This window comes from Scomber scombrus, chromosome 2 (assembly GCF_963691925.1).
Source record: "Scomber scombrus chromosome 2, fScoSco1.1, whole genome shotgun sequence".
Classification (NCBI taxonomy): Eukaryota; Metazoa; Chordata; class Actinopteri; order Scombriformes; family Scombridae; genus Scomber; species Scomber scombrus.
In genome coordinates, this window is record NC_084971.1 from 20974071 (window position 1) to 20993900 (window position 19830).

The 19830-nt window shown below is 39.1% G+C and overlaps 1 protein-coding gene across 1 annotated transcript in view; it reads right to left on the reverse strand.

The window, feature by feature from the left end:
- The window catches only part of tacr3a (tachykinin receptor 3a), a 28997-nt gene extending 17300 nt beyond the window's left edge, over window positions 1-11697 (reverse strand). The window contains exons 1-3 of the mRNA XM_062437121.1: window positions 11110-11697; window positions 6675-6863; window positions 4047-4197 (exon numbers count right to left, since the gene is read on the reverse strand). Coding sequence (XP_062293105.1) covers window positions 4047-4197; window positions 6675-6863; window positions 11110-11477 — 708 coding nt within the window. The 5' untranslated portion in view covers window positions 11478-11697. The remainder of the gene's footprint in view (window positions 1-4046; window positions 4198-6674; window positions 6864-11109) is intronic.
- Window positions 11698-19830: the final 8133 nt, after the last annotated feature.

Genomic DNA, 19830 nt, shown 5'->3' on the forward strand with positions numbered 1-19830 from the left:
GAGGTTATATGAGGTTATATTATTCTTATTCTGATTGGGCTTTTGATTATTAATGGAATATTAGGGTCCATGTTAATATAGCCTTTGTCTTTGCATGCTCTCACCCTTTCCTAAAATTCAGTATTGGTTTCACTACAGTGTGTATTTGAGTCTTCCCAACAGAAATGGGTGTATAGTGAGCCTTACCTGAGTAACTGCAGATCAATAAAAGAAAGGGAATATGTATTTAGGTTTAATCCATCTGTTTTCACTGTTATATTCTAGACAGACAACATTTTGTGGTTGATTTTGTGCCTAATTTAAAGGCAGTTTGCATTTGTGTTTCTGTATTTGAAGCTAAAGCATGTTCATCTTTCAACCTCTCTCCTGTCCTCATTGCTGGTCACATGGTACAGTGTCTTTTTCTTGGGGACAAATGTCATGCAGGTTGAGAGTTTTGTGCTTGCAGGCTCTGGTCAGAATAGGTTACAGAAAGGAGAGAACAGCCCTGGGCAACACCGTCTAGCGTCACAAAACTAGCTGGCTCAAAAGCTAATGCTTCTACTGTATTCCAGACTTCTGGCAATGACACTAAATAAATAAATAAATATTCAGCTCAGTGAGCTGAAACAGTAGGACAACAAAAAAGAAAGAAAAATCTGCTTAGTGACCTGCACAGAAAATTAAACGGCTGTGACAGAAACACTGTTGTTCAAACATAATACTGTAGCTGAATAATCACTATTATTCTTTTTTTGGTGCTCTCTTTCTGAAATGATTTGTGATATAACAAATAAATCCAAATCCTATCTCTTCTGTTGTTTTATAATACACTTGGTTAAAGCCATCCATTTTTTGTACTACATATCTTCATGGTTAACCAATTACCTTTTCTTAATATGGTGATGGGATGATAGTTTTGACTAACATCTACAATATTGTAATTTAGCTGCTGCCATTATCACTTTTTCCTTTTTATGACCTTATACAGTATATGTGTTTTTCCTCATATCTTTCATTCTTGGTGACAGCAGTAAACAATCTCCTTGTAAAAAGATATTTTAAATGACTTTCTGACTCCTGGCCTGGGACAACACATGTGTAATAGCCACATTGGTCCACAGCACAGAGTTTCACAATAATGTCCTAAAATGTGAGATGCCTATGTTTTTTTGCCTTAGTTTGTTTTTTAGTTTAGTTTAGTTTTTTTTGCTCATCCTTTTCTATTGGCCTATGACCACATCATGTGGAAAATTTCTGTATTCCAAAACAAAATGTCAGGTCCGACTGATTTAAACATTTGTATTCACACATTTAGCTCCTCCAGCGATTGTCCGGGAAATTTCAGGGCTGCAGTGCATGCACGTTTTTCGCCGTGAACCAATGTATAATTATTACACATTTTGATTTGAGGACTTGGTTTTGGATACCAAAGGCATGGCCAAACTTAATGCCTCAAGACACTGTTGGTTTTTAGAGCTTGTACCTGTCCAGATGCATAGAAAAACAGCTGATTGAGGACAAGTGACAACCACAGAGGTTGTGTTCTGAAATGCAGTGCAGTGCAGAGCAGTGTGTCTAATATCTTCACACACATACAGAAGATAAAAGTCACTGATCTTAATCAATTGCTGTGTGCTGTAGTTAATGTTCTCTAAGTGTTACATTTATCAGTGATGTTAATGACTTTCTGAAATAGAAAATCAAAACTGAAAGCAATACAAAAGCTGTCTACTTTACAGATCGTTGGGCTCGGTTGGCGTTATTTCTCTGTTTCACCAGTAGGAATTTGATTGTAATATTACTATTTACTATTATGGAGGAAAATGATGGTTTATGTGTAGTCCTACTTCTGCTACTGCTTGTCCATTACTTATCATCAAAGGAACCCATCATAACAACATAAATGTGAGTTCTGGTGGTTAAATGCACAATGGCAAGCATAGGGAAATGTTTTGTTTAATCTAAAAATATAAAATATAAAGATGTTTAGCATTAAAGGCTTAAAACTGTAAGAAATAGTTCGATAGGGAGTTGCTGTAATTTTAATTCTGCGAAGCATTAACTTGTTGCATTACTGTTTTATCTCTGCCAAGGATGTTATGTTTTCGCCAGTTTGTTTATCAGTGTGATACACTTAACAATAGATTATCATGAAATACATAGAACAGAAAACAGGCCAATGAACAATTAATTAGATTTGGCGGTGGTCTGGGATTTCCTCCCTTAGACAATAAATGTTTTAATCACAAATTAGAGGATTATATCCAAACCCCAAAGGTATATACAGTAACAGCAAGCTGGATAATTGTTCCAGACTGGCCAGTTAATTTTGAATGAATGCTTAAAGGAAATCAACAGCTTTGTCAAGTGGTGTGATAAAAAACACCTAATTTTAAACCTAAATAAGACAAAAGAACTTATCATTGATTTTAAGAAAGAAAAAGACACCAGTGACTCCTGTACTCATCAATGATGTGGCTGTTGAGGTGGTCCCCTACTACAAGTATCTTGGCGTCCTTGTGGATAACAGGCTGGACTGGAAAGAGAACACCTGAGCCATTTTTACAAAGGCCCAGTCCAGGCTTCGATCATTTAATATCAGCAGGTCACTTTTAAATGTGTTTTATTATTTTTGTTATTATTATTTTATTTTAGCTAGTGTGCTTTCTTATACTGTACACTACTATACACTGCCTGAGTCCGTATGTTTCCTTGCTGTATGTTGGCTGTTTTTGTGAGAAGGTGACATTCAATTTCCCCTCCAAGGGATAAATAAAGTAGTTCTTATCTGTTCTTATCTTATCTTATCTTATCGCAGTTGTAACAAAATGTGTCAAATTGGAAAATTGGACAAATTCCCCTCTTTCTCATAGAAAAAAAAGCGGAGTGTCTATTTGCACCCCTGGTACAAATAGCCTCGGCCACACAGCTGAGCTATTTGCACCCTAGACGTATAACAATGTGAAAACATGGCGGACATTCATCTTCCACGCCAACAGAAAAGGGCGAATTTAGAAAGGTTTCATCTCTAATGTTTGTTCTAAAGACATTTCTGGCGGGAAAGTTGTATTATATTTTCCTAATCTTTCCTCAGTGAATGCATACTGAAGTGTCAGTTTGTCAGTTAGAAATTATTTGTCGCCAATATCTATCTTCTGTATTAGCAAACATATTGGGCTGTCACACAATTTTGTAGGAACGAAGCAGTGGCGTAACGAGCATTCAACGTCCGTCATTAGTGCATAAGACTCTGGTTCGAGTCTTTGCAGCAGCATTTATTTATTGATAATGTTTTCAGCGGAAAAACTCTGCTACGTTCTCACGTTAAGTAAATGCATACAACCCGAAAATGTCTGAATTTACAACCTTCAGTTTGTTATATGATGGAAATCAAATTTTGACAGATTGCCATGGATACCAAATACATGTCAGACCTCTGAAGTCTCAGGCCGTGAGACATGCTGCTCTCACGCTCACACGCCACACCTGACATTTCTCACGCCGAGAAGTGATAGCTCTCACCGGACAGAAATTATTATATGATATACAGAAGAGAACAGCAACCCATATTTATCCCGCTGTCCCGGTGGGATACGGGAATCTTCCGCATATCTCCAGACGCTCCCCTCCGACAGCATGCAATCCTATACTGGGGTGCAAATAGCATACATTGATATTTGCACCAAGACGGGTGCAAATAGAACACTTTGCTATATATACCAGGGTACAAATAGCATCCACTTCTAATTGTACTGGGTGCAAATAGCATTCATTGATATTTGCACCAGGGGTGCAAATAGCCTTTGCCAAAAATAAGTGACACAAATGGTCTCAAACTGTATTTTTCATTTTCTGTTTCTGATTATAAACAGGATGTATGGTAATAATTACCTGTGGCCACAGGCTGCTCAGTGGCAAAAAAATAGCAAACTATTCCTGGTATTCCTTGGCTTTGAGCGTTAAAAGATCACTCTGTTTAGAGCTACAGAACTAATTGGACTGCCCCAGGTCATATCTGAATTATTGAATGAACACTGCTCTCTTTCCCCTTTGAGTATGCTTACCTTCCTTTTAGCCCGAAGCTGTCCGTGATAGTTATCAGATGAATCTCCCGGGATCTCCCCTCCCCACAGAGTCACGCCCACAATAGTGTAGGTCATGCCCATCACCACTAAAGGCAACACATAGACCAGAACCGTCACTATGATATGATACCTAGAGAGAAACAGGAGAAAAGGCTCAAGAGTTTATACATCTATAAAACATTCATACAAGTGTGAAATTTCAGAATTTCAAGTGTAAAGTCAGCACCACCTGCTCCTCTGTAACTAAAACTGCAGCCTTTAGGTAATATGAAAGAGAATGTCACTACTTATTAGTGTTGGAAACCTACAAAGAACAATATCCTGTATGTTTGTACATCTAACTTTATATCATTAATAATCAATAATAAAGTATCAATTTTAGTTCATCACTGTTGTGATTAAACTTTTTTGATGAAGGTGAGGGTCGCTTTAGAACACAATACAGTCATAAATCACCCACAGTTAATACTGTAACCAACTGGAATGCATGTACAACAGATATACAAAATGTGTGTGGCTTGTTCCTGACAAAGTAAGATGTTAACAGAAACCTCACTCTCTGCCTCAATATTATAGGCAGTCATAACACAAATGTAATAAGTGCAAGGCAACATATGCAGAGAGGCACAAAAGGACAAAAAAGGACAAAAACCTCACAAGTCAGGCCAGAGTATAAACACAGAGCCATGTGTTGTTCAAGATGTGGAAATGTAACAAAGCACCATAGGAAGGATTGCCCCAAATATGCAGAATGTGGCAAATGCAAACAAAAATGACATTTCACCCAGAACTGTTACAGTGGAAAGAGTTCCAGCTATTCCTAGCCATCGCTACTCCATGGACAGGCGTCGGACACTGCATCTGCCCAGAACATTCCTGTATGGTCAGGGCAGGCAGCTCCTAGATGTAACAGGATACTTCAAAGAAAGACTGGACAGGAAGTCTATATGGTGGTCAAATTGATGAGACGATAGGGTCATGGGGATCTCCTCAGCTCCAGAACATTTCCAGTGATGGATGACCGAAATATTGGAGGGCTGTGAAAGGATGGTATGCTACAACTATGACATTTTGGTGTATGGCAAAGGTCAGTCTTGACATGATACCAGACTACACCAAGTATTCAAGAGACTGAGAGATGAAGCGCTTTATCTAAATTAGGACAAATGAGAGTTTGCCAGGAGCAAGATTATGTTACTTGGACACTGCATCACCATTGAGGGAGTTAACACTGACCTAAGCAAGGTCAAAGGCATTCTTAAAACAGCCAACATCTGTTCCTGACATCAGAAGAGAGAACTCAGCTCACCCAGAGTTGTTGCTGTATACTCACCCAATGCAGAAATGCGTATATCAGCTGACGCATCATCCTTCAGTCTGAAGGAAACTTGGCATGAGGTTCACAATTGAGACAGATCACAAACCTCTGTGACCCCTACTAAATAGTAAGGTGCTGGACGAAGTTTCTGACTGGGACTGTGGAAATTCTCCTATGACATTTTATACAATCCCTGAAAGCTGCTCATGAATGCAGACATGCTGTCACAAGCACTATAGGAGCACACAGTCACTCAGGCAGAGGAAGAACAAAAATCAGACATCCTCATCTTTGTGGACTTAACCAGACAGTCTCTCCCAGCTACTGAATCTAGACTGCAGCAGTTTCAGAAAGAAAGAAAGAAGACCCCATATGCAGTACACTAATCCACTACTGTCAAACTGAGTAGCCTGACAACCTGCCACCTGATATGAGACCTTACTGGAAGGAGAGACAGAACCTGTACTTGGCTGAGGATCATCTCCTGAAAGGACAATGAATTGTCAAGTTAAGGGAGGAAATGCTTGACATCCTTCAACAGGGCTGAAAAGGGATAACCAGTTGGACTGGTTGACAAGGCTTTCAGCTAACATTAGCCAGAAAGTTCGAAACTGTCCCATATGCACAAAACACAGAACAAAGGGCAGCCCTGTTGACAACTCCTGTACCTTGAGATCATGGCAACGTGTGGGGTACACTGATACACTGACTTTGCCCATCTCCGTGTTGCATTAGTTTACACATTCATATAGGCACTGAAGAACATCCTTGTTTGGCATGGGTTCCTGGAGATGCTGATGTCAGACAATGGCCCACAGTATACCTGTATTCTCTGCAAGGACTTTGCCAGAGATTATGGATTCACTCACATAACCAGCGGCCCAAGATACCCAGAAGCCAATGGAGAGGCTGCGCAAGCTGTGATCACCATGAAATGCTTGTGAGAGGGAGTTATAGGAGTAGTTATGGATCAAAAGACTGCCTTGTTATCATAGATAACAATGTAACAATTACGTCAATTAAATAAAGGTCATGTAAACAAAAACATCAACAAAACTCTCTGGAAAACTTCCATCTTGGGAAAAAGATAATTGAAATAACAGTTAAGTTTCTTCTACAAGAAACTCCTGCCCTTATTTGTTTGACATAACAGTAACTGTACAGCACAAAACTGAGTGTGCATGTCACTGTTATCACACATTTAAAACAATATCACAGTCAATGTAAATATTGGTGTAAACACAGAAGAAAATACATTTTTTGGGTGCAAGTTGAAAAACATTTCTCACATGAAAGGGTCATCAGCCTTGCGGGGCCAGGCCACGTAGCAGAGGGTCCTACGAGGCAGAGTTCGAATTGTGGAGAAGTAGCAAAGAGGGAAGGCCAGAACCACAGCCAGACTCCAGATACACACGATGACCCCTGTGGTGGCCTTGGCTGACAGCCGAGGTTTCAGTGGGTGGATGATGGCCATGTACCTACAGGTCAGAGGTCAATAGATTAAAATAAATCATTATGTTCCAAAGCTATTGCTATTTCAGTACAATATGTCCAGAACATGGACTGGTCCAAGCATGTGGCTTGCTGGCTTATCTCAAAACACTGACACCTAAACACACTGAGTCCCAGCCTTTTCAGCAAGCTATGTCGCTGCAGATAACTTTCATCATGAAACTACACAAGTACAGGTGATGTTTATCATCCTTATACTGTTTAGTGCTTACAGATAGAAGTGTAAAAAAAACTCACAAGTTGTGTCAGTACTCTACTGACTTTCATGCCGTTGAAACATTTCAATTCACCTTCTTGGATTGTTTCATTTGAAGGATTTTCAGAAGAACAAGAAAAATGCAAAACATTCAACAAGTCAGAAACATACATATTTGTATGCCTTTATAAGACAGTTAAATTGGACAGGTGAGAGGACATGAAGATACAGGGAGAGAGAGACACTCAGAGAGAGAGAGAGAGAGAGAGAGAGAGAGAGAGAGAGAGAGAGAGAGAGAGAGAGAGAGAGAGAGAGAGAGAGAGAGAGAGAGAGAGAGAGAGAGAGAGAGAGAGAGAGAGGAGGATCAACATGCAACAAAGTCCCCAGCTGGAATCAAACAGAGATGATTCAGTTCATAGCCAGTGCCTGGGAACTCTGAGCTTCAAAGGTACCCCAAAATAAACAAAAATATTCTTTCTAATCATCTTAATCATTTCTGTGACTCCTCATATTTATCTTAGGATTCTTTAAGGGGTCAGAACCCCCATGTATGTGATAAAGTTTAAACAAATTCTCTGACCCCAAAATTCACTGACTAATTCAGATGCTTCAACTTAAAATGCAAATGTTTTCTTTATTAATATTCTGCTTTATTTTCTGCAAGAAAGCCTAAAAAGGTGCAATTACACTGCTGTTTGGAGTTTCAAAGTGATTGATTCATTCTTTCAAAAAATGTTGATGACATTTTATTTGACATTTAATGACACAGTAAAGCACTCAAAATCAGAATGAGATTAATAGCTGAACATGCTTCATGATTTTCTATTACTGATAACGCAGTCTTAGAGCTGCTAATTCAATCTTCCTAAGAAGGTAAAGAATGGGCCTTGTTCTGTTGCCTCAGTGACTGGAAATCTCTGAGGTACAACAACAAAGCTGCCCATCTATTCACCAGTAATTGCTTTGCATTTACTGAGTGTCTCACTGGTCCTTACTGGCAGCGTTTCAATAGCTTGTTAGATACCCAATCAAGTATGTGCCTGAGCAGTCCAAGTTATTTGGGATCCAACACGCTCACACAAAGATGATTGATCGAATAGAGTGGTAACCACTGAACAGTAATCATATAACATTTGTCTGAGCTAAACAGAATTACACACACTCCTTTTTGGTAGCCAACAACACACATCAAACTACATTCAAGTGTCAACATGAATTTGGCATCATCACAGAAACATTACGCCAGTAAAATATTAATTCATTTCTATTTGTTTTCCAACCTGCAAGTCTTGACTTAAGTTGCACAGATAAGCTTTCGGACAACGTATTGTTATGAAATCACAAAACTGTTGTGTGAGAGTACCAGCTAACACTCACTTGATCACAGCCTAGTGTTTGACTAGCAGAGATTACATCAGATGAAACTTCTAATGCAAGGAGCCGAACATTATGCACACCAGCTGAATGTCAAGTGTTGGCTTAAATGTCCTCAGAGGAGAGGATTAAGTTTAATGTTCACAGCATCACATAAAATACTTAAAGGGTCAGATTACCCAAATTGCTTTTGAAGTAACATTATCTACTGTTGTCATGCAGATAGTTTCAGTTGTATTTGTTTTTGATTTATCAGACAATTCCAATATAATGAAGGTGAATGGAAATCCATTTCAGTTTGCAGTACTCAAAGTCAATTACTTTTAGGAAATTTAACACAATCTCTATCCCCAAACAGTGTCTCTGTTACTCTGGATGATACACAGACATTACCGTCAACAGTTTTATTGGGGGCCATTTCTTCTGTTGACAAGTGAGGTCTGTAGATCATCTAGGCCGACAGACATTTTCTCTGGAAAGATATGTTGTTAAATTTAAGAAAAGTAAATGTTCAAGATTATTAGCAACACACAAACACACACACACACACACACACACACACACACACGCACACACACACACACACACACACACACACACACACACACACACACACACACACTCACACACACACACACACTCACACACACACACACACACACACACACACACACACACACCACAAGAACCTTAATCTTTGGTGGAGGCGGAAACATTAGAGATGGATATCTCAGACACTGTGTAAATTAAATCCAAACTATGTGCATGAGTTTACAACTGACCGTTTCAAGAAAGCAACAGTTATTATTCTCAGCGATGCCTGTCTTTCATCACCTTCTCTAGCTCCTCTGCACATTATAATAAACATTAAGAGGGCCTTCCTAACCATTACTACATGTTCTTTATACAAGCAATGCCATACATATCTCTAGGACCTATTGACAAAATGACCATAACCAACACATCCACAGCTTTACACAAAAAAATAATAAAAGTGTGAGGGATGTAAAAAGTCACTAGCCGTGTTAGCATAAAAAGGTTTTTAATGCTTTGCCAGTTGCCTTCCACACAGCAACCTGCATTTATTTTGCTGCAGTGCCCACAGAAACACACTTGGCAGCACAGCAAGGCAGCAGGAAGGACAAATTCACAGATGATCACGAACTGTGGCCTCATGCCATTTCAAGACATCAGTGCAAAGACAGCACCATACTGGGGTTAGGAAAAGCATGACCGGAGGTTACATCTACATCATGTAGGTCATGCCGATGTTCTCTTTCTCAGTACACAGTTGACGGAATCAAACGGACACTGCAGACCAAAAATACAAATGCATGGGAGTTGCTGTAGAGGAGCCAAAATGAGCACGGCCTGAGGAAATGCATTGTTCCTTCTTGTGTGTCAAGGAGAAGTACAAGAGGAAGAAAGCACCTCGCACAATATAACAACAAACTGTGACACATGAACACTGGCTGGAGACACACAATGTGCCTGCATGCAGCATAGGCGCTTTTTGTTTTATACGCTCGACCTGTATAGCTGCTTCCTTCAGTCTCATCCCCTCATTGAAACATTATGACGGATGATGCTCCACTGATCAGTATCAAAGCCTGACTGATAGTGGTGACTGCTTCACCACATTACTTGAAACCACAGGGGCAAGAGAAGAGAACGAAAAACAAAGAAAGAAAATGTGTGCGAGAACTGAGGCTAAATAATGTAAGTGCATGTGACAGAGAGCAAGAGAGTCAGGGAGCGTGAAAGTGTGGAGGAAAGGGTGATCTTTTCTAGGGTGTTGGCACAGATAGGATCATTTACTGCAGTGCAGACTCTTTGCAAAACAATAGCTTCAGTCTATGATTCACTGGCTGTGAAACGTAAAACTAAATGTGTGGAATAGGCCCGTTGTGTGTGAGATGGCAGCCACCCTGCTGGGTACCCGCCTTTCCAGAATAATAATGCAAATCACATGCAAGTGATTACTCACTCTAACAATGAGAATTTAAATCAGTGGGAAGTATGCACTGATGAAATAATGTGGTGAAATAGCCTCTATAAGATGCCATCAGTGGAATTGAACTTGGACCAAATTTTTACTCGTTTGAATATGAGAGGGAGTCAGTACAGTCTGCATCAAATAGGCCGGATTATCTCCAAAGGCGGAGACACTCAAATCAGTGTTCGAGGACAACACTGATTTGAGCTTTTTTTTTCAGTACAAGATTCAATTTTCCGCTGCTGCTGATGAAAGGCGGAAAAACCGAGTGGAATAATCAGAAACAAGATGTTCAAAAATCAGACTAAAAACTGTTGAAATGGAAGTGTGTGAAGGACCAGGATATTTTTTACATCCTGTAGGCTATAGCTTAAAATATTCATTTTTATGGTTTCTTTGATGATTGTAAGTGTGTTTTGAAGGTAGGCTATGGATATAGGCCACCCCTCCCCCCCCCCTTTTTCATGACTAGGTTCTATATGGAGACAAGAGGTACGTACACAAGTGACAAGAAACAAAATCTAAATAATTAGTTTTGATAGCTTTTTATTTAATTTAAAAAAGATATATGGTAAGGGCCGTGGGGAGGATTTAGCATCGTCAGTCAATCCTTACATGTTGTTTTCGCACCATTTTATTGGCTCACCTGTCCACAGCGATTGCAGTCATGGAATAGATGCTCGCAAAGACCGATGTAACCGGGAAGAAGTTGTGGAATTTGCAGTAAGCTTCTCCGAAGTACCACTCCCCGTGGGCAGCGTAGATAAAGTTTATTAAAGTATTGAGCGCGGCCATTGACGCGTCCGAAAACGCCAAGTTTAACAGAAAGTAGTTTGTCACAGTCCTCATACGCTTGTGCGCAAGAATGATCCATATCACGATGAGGTTTCCAAACACCGCCACCGCCAGAACCGAGCTGTAGGCAACGGACCAGAGAGCGATGCGCCACGGCGGCTGAACAAACTGGTTGGTGTAGTTCGCGGTTATGTTGGATCCGTTATGTGGAGCTGCCATTCTCGTCTCCTTTTCTCCGAATATAGTTGATGCTTTTGTTGTTTAACGAGTCTGATCTACCTACTGAGGTGTAAACCTAGAGTGCTGGGAGAGGAAGGCACCATAGCGCGCAACTTAAACGCATCACCACCTCAAAATATACGCATCTCCTGCCATTTAGTATTGTCTCCAACAGTTCGACTCTGTTTAGTACAAAGTACTACTTATAAAAACTTGAAGAAACTAAACATGTAACAAGTATCCTCCAGTGCCTGTTGAATGTGGGTGTGAGCGCACAGCCTCTCCTCCGGCAGCAGCAGCAGCAACAGGGCAGGACGATGTGCGCACCTAGTGACGCACAAGTGGCAGAGATGGTGAAAGAGAATGATTGATACTTGTGGCTGCTGTGTAAAACTTCATGAATAACAAATGTACAGCGCTGTCCCTGTAAGGGAAGCAACATAATCAGACCATAGACTGTATATAAAAGAATCAGACAGCGCACATTGTGTGCCTTTATCTGTTTTTGACCCTTCATATGATCTCGTGTCAGCATCATTTCAGAGGAGCCACCAACCGGATATTGAAACATTGCATGCACCGTGTTTATAATGAGACATCATGTTTAACCCTTAGCTGTGATATAAGATAACTTTTCCCAGTTCTGTCAAATTTCAAGGTGTATCACCCACCGTCTTAATTCCTCTCGTATTACTGTCCTAAATCATCGTAACTGTGCAGCAGAGAGTACTTTAATGTTCATCGCCTATCACTCTGCTGGTAGAGATGCTATGACTCTCTCCTTTTGTTTCAGACCAACATTCACAACTAACAGTGTAAAGTCCACCCCCAGATATCCATCTATTCACATCCAATAAAACTCCATCATCTTCTTATATAGCTTTAAGTGATAAGGTAACCTCTACGCGGCTACGTTTACATGTCTTATATGGCTGATCAAATCCAACCAATCTAGTAAAAACCTTTTGACCGAAGAAAGTGTTATTAATGTATACAGTCATCATTTATTTTTGAAAACAACACAAACAACACCTGATTATAATATTATTTAATGATCAAATCAGTCTATAGGAAGGCTACAGTTCACAGGCGGGTGTATTTTACCCAATACTTAATTTTTAAATTGTAATAGTTTTATATCAGCACTATAAAATTAAAGGAGTTCAGAATTAGCAGAATATGTAATTCATATATGACCGGACATTTAAAGCACGTTTGCACTATACTGCACCAGACACTGAAGTATGTAACTGCAGTCTATTGTAGATATTGTAGATGTGGTGTCATGCAGATCCATTAACAACATATTGACACCACTATGTTTTCAAAGCAGAAAAAAAGAATGATACCTTTCCTTTCTTCCTTTACAATCTTAAATAATTCACAAAGTTAGAACAGAGATACAACAATACAAACATTAAAGGTATCCCTGTGTTGTTTGTATCATTTGTTTTGTTTGTCAACAATTGGCAATAACATGCCAACAAATGAACAAATGTGGCAACAAAGGTAGTGATGATAAACACTGCTAGCAAGTAAACATGAACACAAACTATAAGGTATGTATAACATTTTAGAAATCTGCTTTTCAAATGTTTCATGAAATTGCTGCATTTATGAGGAATGAAATGGAGATTAGTGTAAATTCAAGCAGGAAGCTCCATTACTATCTATCAATCATTAATTCATTCTCTTTCCCCTCTATTTCTCTTTCCCTGTGTGTCCTGTTTTAGTATCAGCTGATTAGGGGTGATAGATTAGTTAACAAATCAGATTCCACAATGATTTATATCAGCCTATCATGTCTTAGCTGCCAAACTTTAACTATGTTCTTATCGCTGTGGCTCTCAGTTGTCATTTCAGTGTGAATCATCACTACCTCCCACCACTGTATTCACCTCCACCTCGTCATGTCAGCGTCAGATCTGAGATCACAGAGGCCTGCTTCTCTTCCCATCATCCAGATCTCTACCTCATTCACCTCATCATGTCAGCGCAGGTCTGTGATGACCAGAAACCTTCTGTTCCTCTTTTCTTCCACATCCCAATATTCCTTTATTCCTCATCACCACCAGTGTCTAGACTCCATCAGGGAATATCCTATTCTACTCTCACCTTCACCTCCCCCTTATAAATATGATGATTTGGTCTAATCACCAAAGACTTTAACATTTATTATGCAAGTTCAATAAAATTATTGTCACCTGAAAATTGAAGTCTCTCCTAATTTAAATGCTTTAATACTGTTAGACTGGACCCCCCCCCCCCCCCCCACAAATTATGAAATAACTAAAAATAAATCAAATAAATGTAAATAAAAAAGATGTTTGTAAAATGACTGACACAGTACAGTAGCCATTCAAGTGAGAAGTTGTATGTGTGAGGCCTAGCCTACAGTACGTATATCAAATTAGTTTTTCTTCTGTTTCTATGCAATCCTGCAAGTAAATGCTGATTGAAATTCATACAAGATGCTCACATTTTTGTAGTTTGGTCCCCCTGGACGTGCAAATGCTGCCTAAGGTAACATGATAGAGACTTTAATAATAAACGTGTGTGTGTAGTATGAAAATAGAGCATACATATTCAGTAATATAATTAATATGAATTAATGGGTATTTATATGAATTCTGATACTATGTCAGCAGCCAGATTTTGATTGGACTCCAGTGTGAAGTGTAATGTAGGTTTTTCTTCTTTGAACTGTAAAAGGTCACAATAACAGAAGAAAACCAACATCAGTATGGTGCAGAGAATTTTAAGGTAATCACTTACAAAAGACACTGACCTCATCTGTGTGGCTTTCTCTTTGATCACTGTTTAAACACTCAGGGGGGCTCTCCAGTTGTCTACTGTATGATCTTAGCGACCCTCATTAAAGAGCAGTAGAACTGGGGCTATTATGTTGTAATTAAAGGGATGAATATAACCAGGGATGAACCAGTGAGAAGGCAGATCTGCCTAAATGGGAAATCTTCTTTGCAAAAACACTGTGGGGAGCTGGCCTGAATGTGCTCCAGGAATACGTTTAGGTGCATACAAATTATGCTTTGACAAGTAATTTCTTTTTCCATAATTCATGGTCTTGCAGGTTCTGTGTGACAACAGTAATTCTTGTTCATTCCCAAATTCAGTAGTTCAGGACCACATGATAGATTAATGACATAAGCAATGGTGTGCTGTCTGTGCTGCTGTTGAAATATGAAGTTCAGTTCTCTGAGGAATACTGTGGGAATATATTTGTTTGAAGTTTGACAAGCATTGTATAAAATCAAAGGATGAAGAATGTTCTTGTGATTGACAGATCTGCCACTGTTTACAATTTGACCCTGACAAGTTGAGACCCAGTGAATTTTGAAAAGCTGTCAGAAAGGTTTATGTTTAAATTGCTGCTCTTTTTCCATATTCCTGTAGGATAAAAACAAATGCTCTGGAAATTACATTTTATATTCACCAACTCATTATAGAAACTTCAGTGATGTATGTCATTTATGGAAGAAATTAAATTCAGGGTATTTCTTCTGGCATTATTAGGTTTTATTGACAGACAGTAGGGACAGACTGGAAAAAGAAACAAGGATGACATGCAGCATGCATCTTATCAACCAGGCTAAAATATTGCCTCCGAAATTCAAATTTAGAAAGGGAGGCATATTTGAAATAAAAAATAATGTTATTTTTTAAAATAGTTTTTTATTTTTTTATTAAAAGGAATAAAAAGGTATTTGGAAATACAAGAAATGCACCTTTTGTGCAGTGGCTGGGTGTTGGTTTTCCGTGTTTAATTGACAACAGTTAGCATTCAGTGTGTTGTTAGTAGTGGTGTTGAGGGACCATACAAGCATTTAAATGGACCAATGTAGAATTTGCATTTACATGCTGTTTAATGTTCAGCTAATTAGCTATCCAGCCCACTTACATTAGAAGTGTGCTTTTTCCCAGTGAATGTTCACTGGCTTGATCAACAAGATAAGGTGCATGACAAGACTTTAATTCATCTTTTTAAGTCATATAGAGAGATTTTTAGAAAGAAAGCTAATGTGGTGTTGTTGTTCAGATTTTGTGGCTATGTGTTGTGTAACCGGCTGCTGTGTGACTGTCATTCAGTGTGACTGTCTGCTCTGCCTGTGAATGATGGTGCTAGTACGTTATGCAAAGATATGATTGGCTGTATAGAAACAAGATATCCATCTAATGTAGATGGAGAGCCAACATTTTTCAGTTGAATTAATCAAAAAATGGGGGCAGCATCTCCAGTTTGGTTTCTCAAAGGAGAACACATCATGTGATTTACAGAGCAGATATTTATGCAGTAGCAGACAAAAGCAATTTGAGTTCAGTTGGAGTTCAAAGTTTGAAGGTAAAAATAAAAGTTGTTAAATGACACAAAAATTCTTGGAGCTGCATTAAGCACATTGGGTATGTTATTAAAGCAGCATATGGTTTACAGTAGTAGCTTTTAAGAAGCACACTGATCAAGACAAAAGCTAAGATCCAAGTAAAAAATGCCTCATTTGCATGTGATGCATATTTTCACAGAGTCAGGTCTTGACCCTGGTCTGTTCTCCGCTCTGATCATTTTGAGACTGGCTGCCTAATGAGGTGCTGTGGGCTTTGTTATGTGTGTGCTGCATGGCAGAGACTTGATTGTCGTTAGGTAATTACATTTTTTGACATGAAATGTCATTTATGCTCGTGTCTTACTGGAACATTTCTTGAGGAAATATCAGGGCAGCAGTTGCGTAGCTTGAGCTGCAGCGTTTTCGTCAGCTCTTTTCACAGCTGCCTCTGTGGTGTGTCATAACTCGTGTCACAGCTCGGGGCTATTCACTTTTATCAATTCAAAATGTAACCAGGGACAGCCATTTATTTGCTAATGAAAGAACATTGCTTCTTAATTATCTTTATTAATCCTTACCTTAGACATTAACAGCTGAACATTACATTCCTAATAAGGATTTCTTGCTAAAGCTTTACTTTGTTGCTCTGCTTTCTGTAGTGTCTGAGTGCAAAGTGAGCGTCAATACTGACCATTAACAGGATGTCAAATACTAATCAATTGAAGGTTATCATAGGGTGTGTTTGTGCTGCTAAAATATTTTGACTCAAATTCAGAGTCACATAGTTAATACAACCTCCACTAAAATGGGCAGTGACAAGGCAGCTTACATGTCAAGGTACACCGGACATTAACCCCCTGCCCCTTTACTTTGCCCTCCACCCTGCAGGGCACACATACTTTAAGGCTGTGACACCAATCAGCAGGTGTCATTTCACCACCCTACTTGTATTCCCAACACGCAACATTAGTGTTTTATAACCTGTGAGACCTGGGGGGATAGGGCCTGTCAGTGTATTGGCAGTTTCTGTCGATACAACTCCATTAAATGAGAATTTTTCTGGGTTTTGAAGACCTGTATTCTTTTGAGTCTTTGTGCCCTCTGAGATTTAAACTGTTTACTTAAGTAAAGGTAGCTATAATGAAAAAAAAGCTAATTGCTGCATTACAACCACTTTTTCAGAGTGCTATTGCAACACACATACTATCTGGATTATTCTTCCTGATTCATTAATATATCATCATCATTTTAATATTGTGATGCACAATCCCGTTACACAGGGAAGGTGACCAGTAGTGGCCCGGAGAAAAACCAGGTGATGCGGTTGTGCTTAATGTGATAGATGGACTGAGGGGGGGACAATCCCGCGTGTGACAATTTCTTCACTTCTAATGAACTCAGCCAGCAGCTATTGAAGAATCAGCATGGTTGGCACAGTTAGAAATAACAAGCCTGAGATCCCCCTGCACTCCTCACAACGAGATTCTAGTTTTTTATCTTCTTAAGAGGAACCAGAATGTGGTCCTCCAGATCGCACTGCACAAAACAGCTAAAATCAGTGATTGTGAGGACAGGAAGCCAGCCATCATCCTGGACTACAACCACAATAAAAGAGATGTGGACAATCTGGACAAGGTGAATGGAACTAACAGCTGCAGGAGGGTGCTGGTCCGCTGGTCCTGTGTCATCTTCCATAACATCATTGATGTGTCCTAATACAATGCCTTCATGATATGGCACAAGATCAACCCTACCTGGATGCCTGAGAGTGGAACAAGAGGATGGTGTTCCTGAAGCAGCTGGGAAAGACACACATTCAAAGAAGGGAGCTCCTCCCTGACACCGCAGTCTCTGCAGCTGGTCAGGGGGCTGAATCCTGTCATGATCCACATGAGGCTTCAGCTGGGGCAGGCAAGAGGAGGAGATGCACACAAACTTGCACTGTCCTGCATTTACAAATTAGAGTTGACTGATTTATCTTCCTTATGTTTTCATAGTAATAAGAATATGGTGCCAAAAAAGCTCATGACTATTGTTGTTTCTCTTTAATAGAAGGCATTAAATACTATGTTTTGCACATTTCTGCCATCCTCTTAGATGGAGTGTTATACAATTGCTTTTTCTTGGTAATATTTACGCCTATGCAAATCCTTTACAATAATCATAATAACAAACCTCTACTTTAACAAAGGAAACACCTATGACATGTGTGTTGTAATTAAACAAATGGTGTTCACTGAATAAGTGCTGTTTTTCTGCACTGTGAAAAGGGAAAACCCAGTTAGGTTTGTGATGAGTGATGGGTTGTTTCTTCATGCAAAATAGATTTGAAATTCAATTAAGCTACTTCATTATAAGTGTTTAGTAAAGGCAGGTCAGTGTTGACTCTCTTATGACTAGGATTATACAGAATATTAAGACTACACAAAGGTCAAAGTTGTGTCAAACCCTTAAATGTGCAGTGTCTGCTAAATAGCACACTTAAATAGATTGCATTGTTTTGTTTTACTTATTAATCCTTTTATATTTGCACCTTGACTACTGTTATTGAATCATTGTCCTTCATGATGGGATTTTTTTGGAGAGGTCGATGGTATCTTTTACCTTGTCTGCCTCTTCAAAAAATGATGGTGTGGATTTAAAATGTTTTACTCATTTCTTTGCAGCATTTCTTTGGTCAAACGTCTCACTCTGTCTCTCAATGATGGACACAACTCCAGGATTTTGTATCTCATAATCTATTATAATACATTATTATATAATATATTATATAACTATAGCTGTCAAACTGATGTTGATGGATAACCAATTAGGTCCAGGAAGCACACAGAATGCAGATACACACAATGCTGCATAAACAAAGTCTTCAAGATCAACACCAAAAGACGATGTGTTACATCCCAGCACAGATAACAACAAGCTCATTAACTGATGCAAACAGCTTCTCAGGCTGGATACAACAACACACACTAATAGGAGATTAGCCGCTGCAAGGCCACATCTTACCCCTGCTGCTGGTCCGTCTGGCCCCCATTAAGTTCCACAGAGGTTACATGCCTGTTGAAGCTATACAATGTCCAATTGTACAGATGCCTGTACTGTATAATGATTTAGCATTTCAGTACACATTCTCAGTCTATTTCTACCTCAGATATAATAACAGTGTAGTGGAAATGTTTAAATGTGGTGGATTAGAAGAATGAAATAGTATAAAATGGGAATATTTGGGTCAAAGTGTATCAGATTTGTAATTAATTAGAATTTCAGTGGAGTTTTGTTGAGCCAAGTGGTGAAAGAATAAGTCTGATGATATTCTGTACCTTTCTTATTGAAAGTAAATCCCATGAAAAGTCCAAAAATAACAATACATTGATCTTACTCACAAGTACTGTCTGTTTCCAAAGCCTGATATGTAGCTATTTTCCACTACTAGTGAAAGATGTAGTCAGGTAGCTGAAGGAATTTATGACTGTCACTAATTAATAAATTCACTAGTTATCAGATGTTCTAATTATTTGCATTATAATCAGCAATTTGATGAGTTAATTGGAAAGTGAGCATTACTGCTATCACATTCAAATGATTGAGATGACAAGCAAGTAAAGTAAGCAAAGTAAACATCTTTAATGCTCAGCTAAGGGTCTTTAACTGCAGCAAATATAAAATCTAGCCCTTTTAACTCCAGTTTTGATGATTGCAGTGGTGCTAATACTGTTCAATACATTGAAACCCCTAAGGCACTGAATCCCACAGAGACATATCTCCACTGGGAAATCAGCCTTATAGGCATCAATTTCCTCAGAATGAATGACATGTGCTCCATCGCTCCACAGAGCCCAGTCTGCCAAAACATTTTCATTGGCTACTACTATTGAGTTCATGACAACACAGAGTCTGTGACATTAATATTTATACAACGTAGGGTATGCTGCACTGTTCCAGATAAAAGCATGGAATTTAAAGGAGACCTAGCTGTGTAAAAAAGATTCTAACTGTAGCAAAGACATAAACAA